This window comes from Elephas maximus, chromosome 8, assembly GCF_024166365.1.
Source record: "Elephas maximus indicus isolate mEleMax1 chromosome 8, mEleMax1 primary haplotype, whole genome shotgun sequence".
Classification (NCBI taxonomy): Eukaryota; Metazoa; Chordata; class Mammalia; order Proboscidea; family Elephantidae; genus Elephas; species Elephas maximus.
Genome location: NC_064826.1, coordinates 33,751,128 through 33,773,045, shown reverse-complemented (window position 1 = coordinate 33,773,045; position 21,918 = coordinate 33,751,128). Strand labels below are relative to the sequence as shown.

At 36.2% G+C, this 21,918-nt stretch overlaps 1 protein-coding gene across 8 annotated transcripts in view; it reads right to left on the bottom strand.

The window, feature by feature from the left end:
• TFEC (transcription factor EC) overlaps positions 1-21,918 on the bottom strand; it is a 205,354-nt gene that overhangs the window by 17,459 nt on the left and 165,977 nt on the right. For 7 of the 8 annotated variants that reach the window (XM_049893992.1, XM_049893991.1, XM_049893993.1 and 4 more), the window contains 2 exons: positions 3,298-3,412; positions 1,041-1,097 (listed from right to left, as the gene is read on the bottom strand). In XM_049893992.1, coding sequence (XP_049749949.1) covers positions 1,041-1,097; positions 3,298-3,412 — 172 coding nt within the window. Of the gene's footprint in view, positions 1-1,040; positions 1,098-3,297; positions 3,413-11,117; positions 11,256-21,918 lie in introns of those variants that run through there. The other variant, XM_049893998.1, reaches the window with a different exon arrangement.

The following is a 21,918-nucleotide window of genomic DNA, read 5'->3' as shown; positions in this document are numbered from 1 at the left end:
AGCAAGGAGAGTAATAGTTCAGCAGGTACAAAATTTGAAAGAAGCCTATAGTTCCCTGATGTATTTATTCCTTCTACCAACTATTAATACTCCTCAATCGTCTACTACTTGTCTCATAATCTGGAACAAAGTTGACCTGCTCTGCCTCTAGTGCTATGGAACTGGATCATTTTTTCTCCAGGACTACACAAGCGCCCTTTCCTTACTGTCCCGCAGTCAGCAAACTGATTACTCTGAGACGTAGGTGGATGCGTTACAAACAGGTACAGGTTTCATGAGTACCTGTAGAATCAATTTAAGCTAATCACATGTACGGAAGCGATGGTTTGTTGTAGGGCTTTATTTATTTTGTTCTTTTCTCAAAAAAAATTTTTTTTTTTTTGTTCTCAGACTAAGTAGACTTCACACCCAATTACTGAAGCTCACTTAACATAGTTAAGCAGTTGAGACATGACCAAGCACTCTAGAGCTCAGCCTTGCCCCTGAATTGCTTCTCTTGCCTGCATTCTTCCATCTCAGGTGACTGGTTATCAGAGTCAAATTGACCCCAGAAAGCCACTGGAGCTTTTCTTTTTTTTTTTTTTTTTTCTCCTCCCAAAGGTGGAACTAAGCAGTCCAGCATAAACAATGCCTTTCAAATAACATAGCATTACGATGGGAGGAGCAGATTGACCCAGAAAAATGAGAACCTGGAGTTGTGTGTCTTGCTATTTAAGTGTTGTATATTTTCTGAAGTCACTTTGGTCTCTTTAAACTTTTGAGTCAATGAATGCACTCACCTCCCTCACAGAAAGCCTCCTTGGGAGAAGAGTAAGTAACAAGAGAAAGTGTGATGTTTCACTTCACGAAAATATATAGCCCTTCTGACAGTTTGCATTGTTTAAATCTCCTGAAGTAGATCAATTTATTACCATGCGCAATTAATTTTTGGTCACTCTGACATCAAAATGCTTATGGATTGACGAGAAAATGCCACAGATTTTTAACCTCCACACATTCCCCCCTGCATTAATTAATTATATATATATATATATACTCACTGAGGTTGTGGTTATCCTTTTTTTGCCTCTCTTTTGCCAAAGCTCGAGTATCAGTTTCTGACCAAAAGGAAAATAATTGAAACGGTGTTTAGTTCTACCTTAAATGCCCCCCAATCAACATAATCCAGAAATACTAGGTGAAAAGACAAATTTACTTCAAAATATTTTAATAAATTTTTTTAACACAAATATTTGAAATTTTGGAACAGAATACTCTTTAGTAAGAGACAGTGTGATAAAGTCTTCAGGCTCTGGAGTCAGTAAAACCTGGATTTGTGTCCTGGCCTGCCATTCAGTAGCCCTGGAATCTATTACCTAACTTCTCTGTGCTTCAGGCTCATCTGTAAATGGGAATGACAGAATTTTGTGAGGATTAAAAGAGATACAGTACACAGCAAATATTAAACTGCCAGAGCATATTGCAGTATTATTACTTGCAGAATTTTGAGATTCAGAAAGAAATGATTCCCACCTAAATTCTTCAAATAGTTTAATTTTCTACATCCCAAAAGGTGGAATGTAGTTTTCTACATCTGAAGGTTCCTCATATACGCATCAGGCAACACTACGCTCTCTTCTAGTAAATTATATTTCACTCTGTGCACTACATGGTTGATAATGTTTGTATAGCCAGCCTCCAAGGTGGCCCACAATGATTCTCACCTCATTATATTCACACCTTTGGTAGTTCCCTCCCACATTGACTAGGGCTGACCTGTGAAACCAGTAGGATGTTGTAGAAATGACTAGTGTGACTCCCAAGGCTAAGTCATAAAACACTTTCCAGCTTCATCTTTGCTGTCTCTTGGGTTGATAGTTGTCATGAGCTCACTCAAAGAGCCGTATAAAGAGGTCCACAAGTTAAGGAATTAAGGCTACTTGCCAAGACCAAACACTAACATGCCAAGACTGTGAGTGAACCACCCTGGAGGTATTTTCTCCAGCCCCAGTCAAGCTATCAGATGATTGCATCTCTGGCTGACGACTTTACTGCAATCTAACGAGAGACCCTGATTCAGAACTTAGCTAAGCCACAGCTGGATTTCTGACCCACAGAGATTGTAAAAGAAAAATAAGTTTATTATTTCAAGATGCTAAGTTTTGGGGTACTTTGTTACACAGCAATTCTTGGATTATAATTTTAAAAACCACACACCCTAATTCCATGTGTTTATTTAAAACAATATTTTTTAGTCTGAATATTTAGTTTAGTCCGAACCATTTGAATATATAAACATTTTGAGTTATTGATTTGATGCCAAAGGTGGATACCTTGTATTTACTAAAACGTTAGTATTATTAATTGTGTAAAAATTAAAAGTCCAGTGAGTGAGCTCAAATTAAAAACTTGTTATGGAAATTTCAATTGATTTTATTATATTCCTACAGTAGAACTAACACTGGACTTGTAAGTCAGGAAATACTTACTTTGATCCAGTTCTGCCTCTAACCAGCTTTATGACTTTTTAACGTCTTTGACCTTTGATTTCCTAATCTATATGCTGGAGGAATCTGGCCACGTTCCTATAATACCTTTGATTTCTAACACATTTTAAACTGAACTATGGAGAATGAGGAGGGTCCCCCTCGAGAGAGTTATGCATAAGCAGGGCTTCCAACAGGTTCATTCTGGTTTGAATACCTGTTGGGAATTTGCATTTATAACAAGTTCCCAGGAAGTTATATATAAGAATCACCTGGAGATCTTGTTAAACTATAGATTCTGATTCAGTATCTGGGAAGGAAATGTGAATTCTCAGCAGGATTTCGAACCAGAAGGAACTGGCTCAAAGTCCTGCATACAAGTCTATTATGACATCTGTAAATCAAGCCAAAAAGGGACAAATGTAATTAAGTGTTCCTTTTATATAAAATTTTACATACGAAAAGTAGACTTATTTTGCCCTTATTTACTCCATAATTCTGCAAACATGTTAATAAATTGAATCTATTCAATATCAAAATGAAACTGTTAAGTGAAGGACTCAATCAAGCTCTCATATATGTCTAGACAGAGCCTAAGTATATATTTGCCCAATTCCTAAAATAATGAAAAAATTCAGTTAAACTGTATGTCACATTAATTCGCTGTATGGTTTTCATAGAAAAAAAAAAAGGTTGATTTTTCTCACTAAATGTCTCCTATTTTAACTATTTTGAAAATATATATGAGGATAGCTTGGCTTGGTAATGTATTGTCACTCATATCTTATATAGTTGATTTTAAAAAAAAGTAAGAATATAAAAGCAACATTACCTGTGATTTCTCTTTTCCTTGGTAGACCGTTTGGACAGGAAGCACTTGTAAGTCCCATATTAGCTGGTGGAATCCCCTGCTCACCACTGTACACATCCAAAATACTTCCAGACAACTTGAGAGGAAAAAGAAAGAAAAAACCAAGTAAACCTTCTGTAAGCATTGATATAATTAGTTGTTTATTTTAAATTTTCCATTTAAAATTTTTCACTTTATTAATGATGATTTGTGATATGTACCATTTCAATGTTAAAAAGAGATGGGTATGCATTGACAGTTTTTAAATACATTGTGGAATGATTGTGGATCAGATATTTTGAATGAGGCTATTTGGGTTCTGGATTCATATTTAAGCAAAAAACAGACCATTCCTGAAGGAAACTTATGATTAATATTTACAAAGTTACAAAAGTTTGATCCACCATATGACCTGGTTATAAATAAATACAATTAAAAATATCTTTTTGGGAAAAAGATCAATATGTATATTAGCAAGTTGGAAAGCTGATTGCATACCACAAATTAAGTATAATGGTCAAGTATTTTGGAAGCCTTGTTAATACCATTACTGCTACCAGCAGCTCACAGTCAAGAGGTGTTTTACACAGTTAATTAAGTGAGAAAATTTCTTTCCTTCCTAGAAGACATACTTTTTCTCATTGTACACTTAATGTTCTAGATTATTATTAAGTATACCAGCTGGTAGTCAAAAGTCTTCTAAAACTGCTATTTTCTCTAGTGGATATAAACTAAACCCATTGCTGTTGAGTCAATTCTGACTCATAGTGACCCTATAGGACACAGTAGAACTGTCCCACACAGCTTCCAAGGAGCACCTGGTAGATTCAAACTGCCAACCTTTCAGTTAGCTGCCATAGCTCTTAACCATTATGCCAGCAGGGTTTTGGTACATTGAGTTACAGCAACAATGCAATTCTTAAAGCATTTCTTGGGATTAGATTTTCAGAAAGCTAAGATGCTTTATAAACACGATTCAAAATCACTTCAGTCATTATTCAAAATGTGCCTGTTGATTCTGATCACCCAGGAAAATTAAGCTTAAACAATATTAATAATTCAAGTTAGTATTCATTATTATAGGACAGCTAGATTTAAGATTTAGGATTTGGAAATTTAATGTATTTCCATTCTAAGTATCTCTATCCCATTTCTAGGCAAATAAGCCATAAACTGAATAAGTAGAAACTTTTTTCCTCTCCTCAACGACAAGGAACAGTAAATGTAATCCAACAAAGCTATAACCACGTTATTACAGAGAATCTAACTCAATGTTCCCACCTCATGCAAAACTTTAATTCAAACTGAGGAAATTTTTTTGACACTTATAAAGTCAAACTGAAAACAAATGTGAAGAAAGGACATAAGACCAAAATTATTTTCTGACATAACAATCCATGAAACTCTATTAGTAAATATTACATCATTTTGAAAGGAAAAAAAAAACATTGAAAACACTGGAAATCAGTTAATATTTCAGTCTCTGTGCATATGGAGAAAGGCATTATTGACTGCACTCTGATTTATTTCCATATACTGGTTCTTTTCATTATTAACTCTGTTAGGACTCTTCATCTTTAGCTTATACAATTCCATTGTTGTAAGATGTATTTTTACTTTATGGACTTTAGAAGGGACCTACTTAAGTCAGGCACTTATTCCTTCTTAATTTCCTCCTCAGCAAGTAGGAACAAAGTTCATCTAACCTGGGGAGATGATATGTGTTAGTATTAGAAAAGTACAACTAGGAATAAATCAAAAAAGTAGTTATTTCCTTAAGATGTGAATCATTTAGTCATATTTTTAAAAGTGAAAAGTTTCCAAGCTCATTTTGAAAAGCCTGTTGGTTATGAGCTGAGGCATCGCCAACCTGAATTGTACTTTCCACTGTGCCTTTGAGAGACATAATGGGCATGCTGAACAAAAAGACGGGGGTGAGGGGGAAGAAACTAGGGAAAGGGCATATTTCATCTGAAGATCTTGAATTCAGATGGATTTCAATGCAGAAGTGGCAAATTGCAGAAATGTTACAGAAGAAAAGGAGTCATATTACATACAGACTGTGACAATAAAGTGATAGCTTCCTAACTATAGCCCTTCACTGGGTCCACATTACCTGGTCATACTGTAGCCAATGTGTGATTCTTTGGAAGTGGGGCTGAAATTCTAATAATGAATCTAATCCTACTTAACCATAGCTATATGACATCTTCCTCTGACCTTGGTTATTGTCTAATGTATGCCCTAAAGCTCCATGATTAATATCCTACCTAATTTTATGCTGTAGGTACTACTCTATTTCATGTAAATGGCTAATCGCTTTTTGAATATGATTAGACAATTGGTTTCAGTTTCAAAGTATATAATACCCTTCATGCAATCTAAAGTGTCTTTTTCTCAATTAAAGGATCTAAGTATAAAATGTTAGAAAAAATTTAAAGATTGCATACACATCCGAAAGGGTTTACAAAGTAGTTATGTCTACTTTTGTCAAAGTGTTTTAATTAGGCAGCTAAGCGCAAAGCCTTAGCTTTATTTTTGTACATCAGTAGGCAACTCTGATAGACAAGTTATGAAGAAATATTTATTATTCTGCTTAAAAAAAAGATTATTCCTCTGTAAAACAAAATCTTTGACCGAACAATATAGAAACCTATTATTATTAACAAACTCTGAAACTTTAAAGATACATAAAAAAGAATGTATCATAAAATCTTCCAACAACATAGAACATCCTCCTCTATTAGCCCATGCTTCTTTCTGCTAGAAAAAGTAAAGACCTAAACTGATGACTGGCTGTGAAGTGAGGAATGATTGGCAATGGTTCTCTAGTGTCTAAGGCACTCCCCTCTAGTGTTTATCCAAACTTCTACTATCGAGGCCACTAGGACTGAAATGAACTGAGTTCTGACCTTCTCACGAATACACTTCCTGTAGCAGTAGCCAATACACCCTGAAGAAAATGAACTTAGAGGTGAAAATAACAAAACATTTGAGAAAAATAACTATTTCAAAAGCAAAGCAACGTACAGTGTTAGATAATATATCAAATGCAAAAAATAGATGCAATCTAGATTCGTAAATTAGCCTAATAGAAATTCTAAAAGAAATAAGGGAAGATATTTTTAAATATGAAATAAGAAGGAGTAAACATAAAAATAACCAAGCAGAAAGAGGAGATGAGAAAAATATAATACTTGAAATAAAGACAACTATAGAATGGATACACTGAAAAAGGAATTAGTGAATACAACACCAAATTAATCTCCCAGGAGGATGAGGGAAAGGGCCAAGAAATAGAACATATTAAAGAAAACATAATCAGCATGAAACAGAATTACAAGAACTAAAATACAGATAATAGGAGCCTCAAAGGGAGAGAAAAATAAAAGTGGAAAGGAGAAAATAACTTAAAATATAATAGAGATACATTTCTCAGAATTCACACTAAATAAAAGATGGAAGTATTAATTTTATTTTATCTTTATTCTATCTAATTGGATTTAAAAATCAAAAGTTCTATAGAATGACAAAAAAGAAAAACAGGAAAAACCTACACCATGACACATGATAGTGAAATTTAAGAATATACACTGACAGAGAAAAATCTAAAAGCCTAAAGAGAGAAAGAGAGGATTATGTACAAAGAGACAAGAATCAAATTAATATAACATTTTTCAATTGGATCAAAGAAGAAAATATATCATTTTTCAAAAGTATTAAGAGAAAAAATTTTAAACACAGACTTTTATATCCAGCTCAAATGCCATTCACATATGAGACGTGATAGAAATATTCTTAGGTATAAAATGTGTAAGTAGGCTCACTCCACAAAGATTAACATTGAAAACTGTTTTGGGTGAAGTACGTAAATAGGACGAGAGATTTAAAGGAGCTGTTTCAAAAGGTATAAAGCAAAAGTAATGAAATACTGTGACAAAACCCATTGCCATTAAGTCAATTCCAACACATAGTGACCCTATAGGATAGAGTAGACCTGCCTCATAGGATTTCTAAGAAGTGGCTGGTGGATTCGAACTGCCGACCTTTTGGTTAGCAGCCATAGCTCTTAACCACTGCCACACCAGGCTCCAATCTTGGTAAAGTAAATGTATTTTTAAAAAGAAGCCAAAAATCAAAGATAAAGTGAAAAATGAGTAAACCTCAAACTCGATATTAATCTAGATAATATCAGCATGATGGGGTTGGGGTAACAGGGAGACTAAATGACGTAAAGGCAGTAAGAAAGTATTAAGGAAAAACATAGGAAAAAATGGGACAATCTGAAATAATAAATTAAACTGATATAAACAGGTGAAATTTGTAAATGATAATCAATATAAATAGGTCAAACTCCCAGGTTAAAAGTTTGAGAGATTGAGTTAAAAGACAATCCCAGATATATGTAGCTTACAAGAGACACAACCCCATAGCAAAAAGAAGCACAAAAGTTTATAGTTAAAGTATGGAAAAAAGATATAACCACCAAATGATCCAAAACCAACCAAATCTACTGGGGTTGACTCAATTCCAACTCCTAATGACCCCACAGGATTTCCAAAGCTGTAAATCTGCATGGAAGCAGACTGCCACATCTTTCTCCAGAGAAGCCACTTGTGGTTTTCAACCGCTGACCAGTCAATTGTTTAACCACTGTGCTACCAAAACCAAAAAACCAAACCTGTTGCTGTCAAGTCAGTTCCAACTCATAGCAACTCTATAGAACAGAGTAGAACTGCCCCGTAGGGTTTCCAAGGAGCAGCTAATGGATTCAAACTGCCAACCTTTTGGTTAGCAGCTGATCTCTTAACCACTGCACCACAGGGCCCCACTCCACCACCTGGGCTCCTTAAATAAACAATAGCCAGAGGAAAACTGATATAGTTGTATTAATGCAGAGAAAATAGGCTTTAAAACTAAAAACATTAGAAACAATAGAGTCACTATACAATAATAAGAGGCTCAATTCTCCAAGAAAGTATAGCAATTATAAGCATGCATGCATCTAATAAAATAACCTTAAAATACATGAGGCAAAATTTTAAAGAATTATAGAGACATGAATAAATCCACGTTCACAGTGGGAGATTTCAGCACATTTCTCCTCATTAAAAAAAAAAAAAAAACTTTCTGAGTATTTATTATATGTCAGGTATTAAGCTAAGTATGTTTCATGATAATACTTAAATATCTCAATTATTTTTTAAATAACTGTATAGGGTAAAAAGGAGCCTTGGTTGCACAACGGTTAAAGGGCTCAGCTGCAACCAAAAGGTCAGAGGTTGGAACCCACCAGCGGCTCCATGGGAGAAAGATGTGACAGTCCACTTCCATAAAGATTTATAGCCTCAGAAGCCCTGTGGGGGTAGTTCTACTCTGTCCTATGGGGTAGTTATAAGTTGGAATCGACTGGACGGCATGGGTATGGCTATAGGTTAAATATTAAAATTCCCATTTTTAATATAAAATAACTAAAGCTCTGCTCAAGATTATATAGCTTTATGAATAGAGGGTTTGGGATTCAAATTCAGGTCTGTTTGACACAAAGGCTGGATTTTTTACTACCTAGCCTATTTTGGAAGGATCCTTGCCTTCAACACTTTCAGTGATAAAAGGTGTTCCAAATACTCAAATAGGTTGGAAGCCATTGAATGTATTTTTCCTCAGTTTTGTTCTTTCCCACTGCTATTATCAATACCTCAGAAGTCCACACCCCTTCAGTAAGTATCAAATCCAACCTACCCTCTAAGGTTCAGCTCCAGGTTGAAATTCTCCCTGATGCTGTCGCTCATGACAGCCTAGTTTATTTTTCCCTTCACCAAATCACTTAGGACTAATAAACTCTGATATAAATTTTCAAACTTAATTTATTTTTATTGTTTTAGCCCTCTTCATTTATATTCATTCAGCAAGAGAGAGGGCACCATAGTATATTCTCATGTTCTGCAAATTGATTATTGAACTAAAACACTGAAAATTTTCTGGATATATAGCTCCAGGTAATTCCTCATTATAAATACAAAAGGAAAGAAAATCTTATATGTATAATCACATATTGTATTTCTGGAGCCCTGGTGGCATAGTAATTAACAGCTTGGCTGCTAACCAAAAGGTCGGCAATTCGAATCCACCAGCCGCTCCTTGGAAACCCCATGGGGCAGTTCTGCTCTGTCCTGTAGGGTTGCTATGAGTTGGAATCAATTTGAAGGCAATGGGTATTATATTCCAAGATAATTTCTCAATATAAATACCAAAAGGAAAAGAAATATATATATATATATGTAATATATACATAGGCAGTACCAGGTTACAAATGTCTGACTTACAGACAACTCGTATTTAAGAACGGGCTGCCATAAAGCCTATCATATTAAAAATCCGAGTTAAATATAATGGTTCGTGATAATGAACACATACACTCCTTTGTGAAGCTCATGAAAACATTGTGTTGTTTGGCAGTAATAAGTGTTTTAGGCGCATAAAAACCAAAACCAAACCCACTGCTGTCGATTCTGACCCAAAGCAACCCTATAGGACAGAGTAGAACTGCCCCATAGGGTTTTCAAGGAGCACCTGGTGGATCTAAACGACCCACCTTTTGGTTAGCAGCCAAACTCTTAACCACTCGGAAATATATACTGTATACTAAGACAAACATTTGACTAATCCACACATTTGACTACATGACGCTAATTAAGAACAGTATATACCTGTTCCAACGTACCTACAAATTCGACTTAAAGACAGGCTAACGAATGGATCTCGTTTGTACTCTGGGGACTGCCTCTCTCTCTCTCTCTACACACACACACACAGACATATAGAGTACATATATGTACATACATTTTATATATATATATACACACACACATATATCCCACATATTTAGTGTTAGTTTCATGGGAATTTTCGAGTTGTTTGAATTCTCTGTTTTGTTTTCTGTGAAGACGGTCACTGTGAATCTAAAATGGAGAAAGTGAGCATCAGTCTATTAGCAGAATAACTGCAGACATAAAAGGAAGATAAACTTCAGGCCTAAAGAGGAAACCCTGTAGGGGAGCATACACCTTCACAATGTATGCATACATGAAAAACTGGTATTTGAAAGATCCTTTTCTTTTCTTTTTGGTATTTATTCATCTAAATGCAGTATGCTAGGATTTTTCCAGTTTCAGGAAACACACCATCGAAATCCCTCTAAGTTTATTTTATTTGCCAAAGGAGGGCTCTGAGGTCTGAATAACAAAGATTGAACAGAGGAGGCCTACTGTGTTGTTATTATTATTATCATTTTGTTCTATCATGACTGAATAAAAAAAATGTATTGAGTGGGAGTGGGAGATCCCTTGTCCTTGCCGAGCTGGCCTGTAACTCAAAGAAAGAGGTAAAATACAAAAGATTCATAGGTAAAATTCAAATAACTTGTAAATATATTTTGCATCATACATTTCATATACACATAATTTATTTAGTACTAAGTTAATTAAAAAGTTATTAATTTAACATAAACACTATAACAAACAATTACTGGAACCGTACCTCTTTGATGAAAAATTGACAGTAAAAGATTAGTTTCAACAGTCTTTGCTAAACTTCCAAAATTTTTTCCTCAAGCCCAGATCCCTAAAAAGCATCTCATATGGAAACAAGCTTGCTGATACAGCAGATTATATATTTTATGCATTTCAAAGCTCAATTTCTACATACCTTATATTAATTATACATTTATAAAGTTTAAATTCAATATTTCAGGTGGTTTCAATCTCCAAACATTGAAAGAACTCCAAAGTGCACTTGCTCACCAGTTTTAGCTTTGAAGTGTCTATAACCTTCAAAATAGCAATGGTTTTCTCTTTCTCCTTCATCATTTTCTTTCCCTTAAACTTGAACACAATAACTGGGAGAGCTGTACAGAAACTTCTGCACTAAGGTGAACTTTGCTTCTTCCTTGGACTTTAAGACTAATCTGGTCTAGACTGTGATTGACAAAAGCTTGCTTGTTGATGTTATTCAGTCCTTTCAAGCTCCAACCAAGCACAGGAAGGTTGTTAATATTTACTCAGTCCTTGTCTCTGGAATGGTCTTGAACTGTAACAGTTTACTTAGATTGCCAAAGGCCACCAGCATTTACAGACACCTGATTGAAAAATACCTATATATGATAAAAGAAATGAATTACTATGTACAACCACATCTCTGAAAGGGACAGGGTAAAACTAAGACCAATGGGTGGAAAATATAGGAACATAGATGCAAGATCAAAGGCTAAGCAATTGTTCAACTGGAGTGTGGCAGAGGATCAGGTCAGCCTAAATTCCCTTCAAACACTAAGATTTTAAAATTCTATAATGTGGCTACCTTCTTAGAGCTCACAGCAGTGTGGGTAGGATCACTGCATTTGGTATCATGCAGCACTCTGTTCAAGCCCATACCTGGCCGTTCACCAACTATATGAACTTGGGCTAGTTACTGAATTTCTATAGCCTCCTTACCCATTTGTAAGATGATAATAGGTAATAATAGTCTCTAACTCATAGGTTTGTTGTGAGGATTAAATGCAATTGTTCATGAAGTCTTTTGCACAATCCCTGTCACATACCAAGTAACATCATAGCTATTATTATTGTTGTTGTCTTTGTTGCTGCTGCTTTTTCTCCATTAAAATTTCCCAAATAGGAATATATAATGGGAACATTTGTTTTCAATACTACACGTGAATTTTAGAATAATGTATTTAATATGTATTTGCTGAACATCTAAGTTGTGCTAAAATTGTGGAAAAGGCTGTTCCAGGCTTCAGGGGCAGAGCAGTGAACAAGACAGACAAAATCACTCTCTTCAAGGAGTTTACATTGTAGGGGTGGGAATACACAGTAAACAGGGAATTGAAATAATAAGATAATTTTTGTCACTGTACTCATAAGTGTCAGAAAGTATATAAAATAATATACTGGGTTAGAAAGTGATGGAGTGGGATCTTTTAGGTACAGTAATTACAGAAGGCCTTTCTGACAAGGTGATGTGGACTAAAGACCTAAATTATAAACAGGCAACCATGCAAATATCTGGAAGAAAAATATTCCAAGTAAAAATAAAATTCGATGATACCATGCTTGTCATGTTCAAGGAACAGGAAGAAGGCTACTGAAGCCAGGCCCTAAAGTCAAAGAGAAGACCCAATTACGGTAAAAAGTCTGGATTATATTCTGAAGATACTAGGAAGTTAATAGAATGTTAAAAAGGGAGTAACAGAATCTGATTATTGTTTTAGGAAAATCATTCTGGGTGCTCTGTGAAAAACAATAAGATAGCAAGAAGTAGCAGGGAGACTAAGTTGGAACTTATCGTAGTCCAGGTGGAACATGATGGTAGCCTGGAAAAGTGTATAAGTAGCAGAGATGGTGAGAAATGATGATTTGGGGGAATCCTTGGATGCTGACTAGAAGGATTTACTGACAGATCTGGGTATGGGAATAAGAAAGAGAAGAGTAAGAATAACATTTTTTTTTTTTTTTAATTCTGGATCAACAAGAGCAGACTTGCTGGGAAAAAAAACAAAAGCTTCTTTTTAGTCAAATTGAATTTCAGATGTGTGTTAGAAACACAAATAATGTCAGGTAAGCAGAATGATATATACATTCAGCATTTATGGAAGAGAATTAGTCTGGGACAAGTTGAGATCACCTACAGAGTGTGCATAGATACATGAGGAGTCACGGTTGAAGACCGACCCTTTCATTGCTTCAGCGTTTAGACATCTGTTAGAAGAGAAAGAACCATAGGACGAGTAAACGAAAACAAACCAAAGAATATGGTGCGACAAGATCACAGATAGTGCTTCAAGAACGAGGGAGTAGTCAACCATGTTAAATACTGCCAAGAATCCAAGTTAGATGAGAACAGAGAATTTATATTGGCTTCTTCAATATGTAAGTTATTGGCTGGTTTTAAGATCTCTTTTAGAATTGTGAGAACAAAAGTATATTGGAGAGTAGAGAATGGGAGGTGAGATAATGGAGGCTGGGAGTTTTTCTGTGTAAGGGAATAACGAAATGGTGGGATAGCCAGAGAGAGCAAATGTTGTCAAAGGAGTTGTTTTGTTTGATCTAATTTGTCATGGGTGTTATTAGACTAGTGTAATGCTAATACTTATAATCTAATAGATCAGAATATGCTGATAATGTAGGAGGAGGAGAAGCTATTTAGAGAAGGAAAATTCTTTGGAAGGTGCCAACAAATGGGATCCAGGACAAAAGTAGTGGGACTGACTTTAGATTATGAATTGGGACCATTATTCTATTGTAATGGAAGTGATGGCAGGAAAACTGAAAACAGATGAAGGTTGTTTAGTAGAATTGGTGGTGCAAAGCTAATGAGTAAGTGCTAATCTTATTGTATATATTTTATATATAAAAGAAAATCAGCTGAAAAGTGGAGCTTGGATGGGGGAATCTTTGAGATTTGAGGACAGAAAGGGAGGTATAAGAAAGTTGTTTCAAATAATAAGAATTTTACCAGAGAATAGCTGTAGTATAGTCTGGTAATGAACATGCTCAGCATTTTCAAGCTTAAAGAACTGAAGAAAAAACTCATCCTTCGAGTTGCAATAGTGAAGGATTCTATGGGGAAAATATTAAACAGTGGAGGAAATATCCAAAGAAGATAAAAGGAATAAACAGAGTCACTATACCAAAAAGAATTGGTCGACATTTAACCATTTCAGGAGGTAGGTGATCAGGAACCGATGGTACTGAAGGAAGAAGTCCAAGCTGCACTGAAGGCACTGGCAAAAACAAGGCTCTAGGAATTGATGTGATACCAATTCGGATGTTTCAACAAACGGAACCAGCACTGGAAGTGCTCACTTGTCTATGCCAAGAAACTTGGAAGACAGCTAACTGGCCAAACAACTGGAAAAGATCCATATTTATGCCTATTCCCAAGAAAAGTGACCCAACCAAATATGGAAATTATCGAGTTTTTTATCATTAATATCACATGCAAGTAAAACTTTGCTGAAGATCACTCAAAACTGCCTGCAGCAGTATATTGACAGGAAATTGCCAGAAATTCAGGCTGGATTCAGAAGAGGACGTGGGACCAGGGATATCATTGCTGATGTCAGATGGATCCTGGCTGAAAGCAGAGAATACCAGAAAGATGTTTCCCTGTGTTATATTGACTATGCAAAGGCATTCAACTGTGTAGATCATAACGAATTATGGATAGCATTGCAAAGAATGAGAATTCCAGAACACTTAATTGCACTCATGAGGAACCTGTACATAGATGGGATATTTCATGGTTTAAAGTCAGGAAGGGTGTGCACCAGGACTGTATCCTTTCTCCATACCTATTCAACCTGTATGCTGAGCAAATAATCTGAGAAGCAGGACTCTATGAAGAATGGGGCATCAGGATTGGGGGAAGACTCATTAACAACCTGTGTTATGAAGATGACACAACCTTGCTTGCTGAAAGTGAAGAGGGCTTAAGCACTTACTAATGAATATTAAAGACCACAGCCTTCAGTATGGCTTATACCTCAACATAAAGAAAACAAAAATCCTCACAACTGGACCAGTAAGCAACATCATGATAAATGGAGAAAGATTGAAGTTGTCAAGGATTTCATTTTACTTGGATCCACAATCAACACCCATGGAAGCAGCAGTCAAGAAATCAAAAGACTCATTGCATTGTGCAAATCTACTACAAAAGGCCCCTTTGAAGTGTTGAAAAGCAAAGATGTCACCTTGAAGACTAGGGTGCACATGACCCAAGCCATGATGTTTTCAATTGCCTCACATGCATGCAAAATCTAGATGATGAACAAGGGCAACTAAAAAAGAATTGATGCCTTTGAATTGTGGTGTTGATGAAGAATATTGCATATACCACGGACTGCCAAAAGAACGAACAAATCTGCCTTGGAAGAAGCACAACCAGAATGCTCCTTAGAAGCAAGGATGGAGAGACTACGTCTCACATACTTTGGAAGTGTTATCAGGAGGGATCAGTCCCTGGAGAAGGACATCATGCTTGGTAAAGAAGAGCATCAGAGAAAAAAAGGAAGCCCCTCAAGGAAATGTTTTGACACAGTGGCTGCAACGATGCGCTTAAGCATAACAATGATTGTGAAGATGGTGCAGGACTGGGCAGTGTTTCCTTCTGTTGTACATAGGGTCGCTATGAGTCGAAACCAACTCAACAGCACCTAACAGCAACAACAACATAGTCTGACAGTGGTGAATCCTCCTGTGCGATTTTGATGATATATTTGAGGGGTGTACCATCTACAATGTGATAGAATTTATCCATTCAGCTGCTCCAGATAAGATACTGAGTGAAATGAGAGATGAATTTAATCAGGGTTGGGAATTTGTCAGGAGAATAAAAGAAAGGAAATTGGGGTGACTATGGATGGAAGAAATCTTTAAAATGTTAGGAGTGGGAAGTAATAGCTATTAAAAGCAATGATAGGATCAAAGGATTTGGAGCCTCAAGGTGGAACAATTGTTAAGGTAGGAACATTAGAGTAAGTGCACTGAAAAAATAGGATGTGATGGTCAAAGAATGTGAAATAAAAATTGTAGAGGTACAGAAGAATTGATAATAACAAGATCTAAACATGACCATATGAGGGAATAACTGAAATGGGAGTGGAAGAAAATATCATTGACATTACTAAAAAACAAAACAAAACAAAAAACAATCAAACTTATTGCCATCGAGTAGATTCCATCTCATAGAGACTCTATAGGACACAGTAGTACTGTCCCACAGGATTTCCAAGGAGTGGCTGGTGGATCCAAACTGCTGACTTTTTGGTTAGCAGCTGGGCTCTTAACCACTGTGCCACCAGGGCTCCACCACTGACATTAATGAGATGAAAAAACTGAGAGGTTACAGTGTTGACTATGGTTGACCAATTTGGCTCCATTTTTCTGGCACTTTGACTCTTTCCATTTCAGGTTACATGGTCATTGCTATAGGGACTAGTTGATAGGTGGTTAACTCTCTTGATCAAATAGAAATTGAGAGGTAACTTCTGCTTAATTATTCAGTCTAGTCAGCTATCATGTATTGGTGGGTCAGAAATACCTGGGCAAAACTGAATTGTAAACACCTGAACTACTTCATTCATTCTGGATAACCCTGAGTAACTACCACAAGTGCCCCAAGCATCCCTAAGAAGGTTTCCAGTTTCCCGCCCACAGAAGTTATAACATGACTTTAGTTAAGTCTATATGCAGATTTTCTGCTCAAGCCACAGCAAAGGCCCAAAGTGACCAGTAGAACACTCAATGAGCACATATGAGCTGAGTTCTGTCACCTACAACCAAAAGTGCAGTGGATGATAAACTTGCTCAAAGCAATCCTCTGAGTATAACAGGTCTTTATTTTTATCCACAGGAACTATAAAAATCCTTTAGCGTTTCCTACCTCTATTCTATCAGCTATTCTTAAATATTCTCTTTTTTCTCACTTGTTGCCTTTTCTTATGTTCCCTTAACTTGCTACTTTTTTGCCTGCCTGGCCACCTCTTAAAATCTTAACTATTCTTCATAACTATATTTCAAACATCATCTCCTCCTAAAGCATTTCCCAAAATTCTCAATTTAGCGTGGTTACTCCTTCAGTCAAGCTTCAGAGCAACTCTCTGACTGGCATTTAAAATATACACATTTACTCTATTAAGTTTTAATATGAAAACTGCCTCTGAGATAAATACATTTAATTATCCCCATAATGCAGAAGAAGAAAGGAAAGCAAAGAGAGGTTAAATGACTTGCACAATGTCTCAATGTTAGCTGACATCCAGTCACCCTGAACTCTTGACAACCCCAAACACAACATAACTAGATGCTACCCAGTCCTGCACCATCCTCACAACCATTGCTATGCTTGAGGTCATCGTCGCAGCCACTGTGTCAATTAATCTCATTGAGGGTCTTCCTCTCTTTCTATGTTACCGAGCAACACACAACCCACCACTGACAGACAGGTGGTGGCTACACATGAATTGTAATGTCCAAGAATAAAACCTGGGTCTCTTACATGGAAGGTAAGAATTCTATCACTGAATTACCACTGACTCATAATGTTTAGATTAGAACCTGGACCAAAATCCACACCCTTCTCCTCCCTGCCTCTCCAGTCCACCTCATTGCACTGCTCCACTATATTGTCACTTTTTGGTACATGAATTGTCTGTCATTCAAATTTTAGTCTCACATGCTGTTGTTGTTAATGGTTTGCACATAGGTATTCAATATATATTTGCTTAATCGAATTTCTTGGTTTTATATGTAGATTCAGAATGATCAGTGATTTACCCGCCCAAACTAACACAAAATGATGTTGAATATCTAAACAGACCCATAACAAGAGAAGAGATTGAAAAGGTATTTAAAAAACTCCCAATAATAATAATAAAAAAAGCCCTGGCCTAGGGACTGGAAGGTAGGAGGGAATAGGACAGCTGGTAATAGGGAACCCAGGGTTGAGAGGGGAGAGTGTTGGCATGTCATTGGGTTGTTAACCAATGTCATACAACAATGTGTGTACTGTCTGATGAGAAACTAGTTTGCTCTGTAAACCTTCATCTAAAGTTCAATTAAAAAAAAAGAAAAGCCCTGGCCCAGGTGGCTTCACTGGAGAATTCTAAGCAACATTCAGAGAAGAGCTTACAAAAGTACTACTCAAACTATTTCAGGACAAAGAAAAGAAGGGATACTTCCGAATTCGTTCTATGAGGCCAGCATAACCCTGATATCAAAACTAGGCAAAACCACCACAAAAAAGGAAATTACAGACCAATATCTCTCATGAATATAGATGCAAAAATTCTCAACACAATTCTAGCCAATTGAATTCAGCATCATATCAAAAAAATAATACCCCTCGATCAAGTAGGATTCATACAAGTTATGCATGGATGGTTCAACATTAGAAAATCAATGTAATACACCACATAAATAAAAGAAAAAAATCACATGATCATTTCAATCAATGCAGAAAAGGCATCTGACAAAGTCCAACACCCATTCCTGATAAAAACTCTCAATAAAATAGGTATGGAAGTGAAATTCCTCAACATAATAAAGGGTGTCTCTATACAAAACCAACAGGCAACATCATCCTTAATGAACAGAGGCTGAAAATATTCCCCTTGAGAACAGGAACAAGACAAGGATGCTCTTTATCACCACTCCTATTTAACATTGCCCTGGAAATTCTAGCTAGAGCAATAAGGTAAGAAAAAGAAATAAAGGGCATCTAAATTGGTAATGAAGAAGCAAAACTGTACCTATTTGTGGATGATATGGCACTTGGGTTTTTTTTTTTTTTTCTTTATGATACTATACATAGAAAACCCCAAAGACTCAACTAGAAAACACTGGAACTAATAGAAATATTCCACGCAGTAGCAGGACACAGGATAAACATAGAAAAATCAGCTGGATCCCTACACACCAATAAAGAGAACTAAGAAAAGGAAGTCAGGGAAACAATACTACCTATAATAACCCCTAAAAAAAAAATACTTAGGAATAAACCTAATCAGGGATGTAAAAGACCTATACAAAGAAAACTACAAAACACTACTGCAAGAAACCAAAAGAAATCTACTTAAACGGAAAAGCATACCATGCTCATGGACAGGTAGACTAAACATTGTGAAGATAACAATTCTACCCAAAATGATTTACAAACACAATGCAATCCTGATCCAAATACCAACAGCATTCTTTAAAGAGATGGAAAAACTAATCATTAACTTTAAATGGAAAGGGAAGAGGCCCTGGATAAGTAAAGCACTATTGAAGAAGAAGAATAAAGTAGGAGGACACATACTACCTGACCTCAGAACATAATATACAGCTACGGTAGTCAAAACAGCTGGTACTGATACACAGACTCACACTGACCAATGGAACAGAATTGAGGACCAAGACGTAAATCCATCCACCTATGGTCACCTGATCTTTGACAAGGGCCCAAAGTACATCAAATAGGGAAAAGACAGTCTTTTTAACAAATGGTGCTAGCAAAACTGGATATTCATCTGCAAAAAAATGAAACAAGCCCCATACCTCACACCATACACAAAAACGAATTGAAAAGTGGATCAAAGACTTAAATATAAAACTAAAAACTACAAAGATCATAGAAGAAAAAATAGGATCAACTCTAGAGGTCCTAATACACGGCATTAACAGGATACAAACCATAACAAACAATATACAAACTTCAGAAGACAAGCTAGATAACTGGAATCTTCTAAAAATTAAACACTTATGATTATCAAAAGACTTCACTAAAAAAAGGAAAAGAGAACCTACAGTCTGGGAAAAAAAATTTGGCTATTACAAATCCAACAAAGTTCTAATGTCTAAAATCTATAGGAAAATCCAATACCTCTATAACAAAAAGACAAATAATCTAATAAAAAATGAGAAAAGGAAATGAACACACTTCACCAATGAAGACATTCAAGGAGCTAACAGACACATGAGGAAATGCCCACGATCACTAGCCATTAGAGAAATGTAAATCAAAACCACATTGAGATACCATTTCACCCTGGCATTACCGCCACAAAAAAAATCCCAGAAAATAACAAATGTTGGAGAGGCTGCGAGGGGGTTGGAGCTCTTATGCTCTGCTGGTGGGAATACAAGATGGTACAATCATTTTGGAAAATGATATGGCAATTCCTTAGGAAGCTAGAAATAGAAATGCCATATGATCCAGCAATCCACTTCTGGGAACATATCCTAGAGAAATAAGAGCCGTCACATGAAGAGACATATGGACACCCATGTTCATTGCAGCATTGTTCACAACAACAAAAAGACATAAATAATCTAGATGCCCATCAACAGATGAATGGATAAAAAACTATGTTTCATACACACAGTGGAGTACTAAGCAACGATAAAGAACAATGATGTGAAGCATCTCACAACATGTATGAATCTAGAGGGCATTATGCTGAGTGAAATAAGTCAATCACAAAATAACAAATATTGTATGAGAACACTACTATAAAAACTCATGAAAAGGTTTACACACAAAAAGAAACAATCTTTGATGGTTACGAGAGAGGGGAGGGAGTGGGAATGGAAAAACAGTAGACAATAGTTAAGTGGTAACTTTGGTGAAGGGTTAGACAGCACACAATACTGGGGAAGCTAGCACAACTTGTAAAAGGCAAGGTCACGGAAGCTCCATAGACACATCCAAATTCCCTGAGGGACAGAATTGCTGGGCTGAGGGCTGTAGAAACCATGGTCTCGGAGAACATCTAGCTCAACTGGCATAACATAGTTTATAAAGAAAATGTTCTACATTCTACTTTGGTGAATAGTGTCGGGGGTCTTAAAAGCCTGGAAGTGACGATCTAAGATATTCCACTGGTCTCATCCCTTTCAGAACAAGGAGGAATGAAGAAAACTAAAGACACAAGGGAAAGATTAGTCCAAAGGACTAATGGACTACAACTACCATGGCATTCACCAGATTGAGTGCAGTACAGCTCGATGGTGCTTGGCCAGCACCACTCACTGCTCTGACAGGGATCACAATAGATGGTCCTGGACAGAGCTAGAGAAAAATATAGAAGAAGATTCTAACTCACAAAAAAAGTCCAGACTTACTGGCTTGACGTAGACTGATGAAAACCAAAGAGTATGGCCCGTGGATTCCCTTTTTAGCTCAGTAATGAAGTCACTGCTGAAGCTCACCCTTCAGCCAAAGATTAGACAGGCCCATAAAACAAATCGAGACTAAAGGGGCACAACAGCTCAGGGGCAAGGACAGGAAAGCAGGAGGGGACAGGAAAGCTAGTTATGGGGAACCCAAGTTTGAGAAGGAAGAGTGTTGACATGTCATGGGGCTGTTAACTAATGTCATAAAACAATATGTGTACTAACTGTTTAGTGAGAAGCTAATTTGTTCTCTAAATCTTCATCTAAAGTACAATTTTAAAAAAGTAAAGAATAAAAAAAAAGAATTATCAGTGATCTCTGATTGTTCAACAGAAAATATTTCTTTACATACAAAGGAATAGGCCAGTTGTATCTACCTTTTAAAAAGTACATCTGTATATCAAAAGCAAATTCCTGATAGTCTTTGCCATCAATTTGTACTGAGTAAGCCATTTTACACAACTTCTGCAAAACAAGATAATTTGACAAAAAGAATGTTTCAAGATATAATTTAAATGATGTAAGTACCACATCCATGGAAGAGAAGATTGCAGGAAATTAACATCATTTCCTCAAATCCAGAAGTTGAATAATGGTTAAGAAGATAGCATCCTCATGCTGTGAAATTAGACAAGGAAAAATTAGTATCAATACGTATTTGTCTAAAGTATTAGTCACTTTTCATGTAACTATGCTACTTGAAATCTGAAGAGAGAGAGGTAGAAAGAGACGTCACTCTGTCCTAAAAAGAAAAATCTGCAATAAGAACCAAGTTGTAAACCTCATCTAACTTTTGGCAGTTTACACTAGTAACACTATATTATTATACGTGGAGGTGTCGTACGCCAGGAAAAAAAAAGAAAGAGACAAAAGGTAATTCTCTATT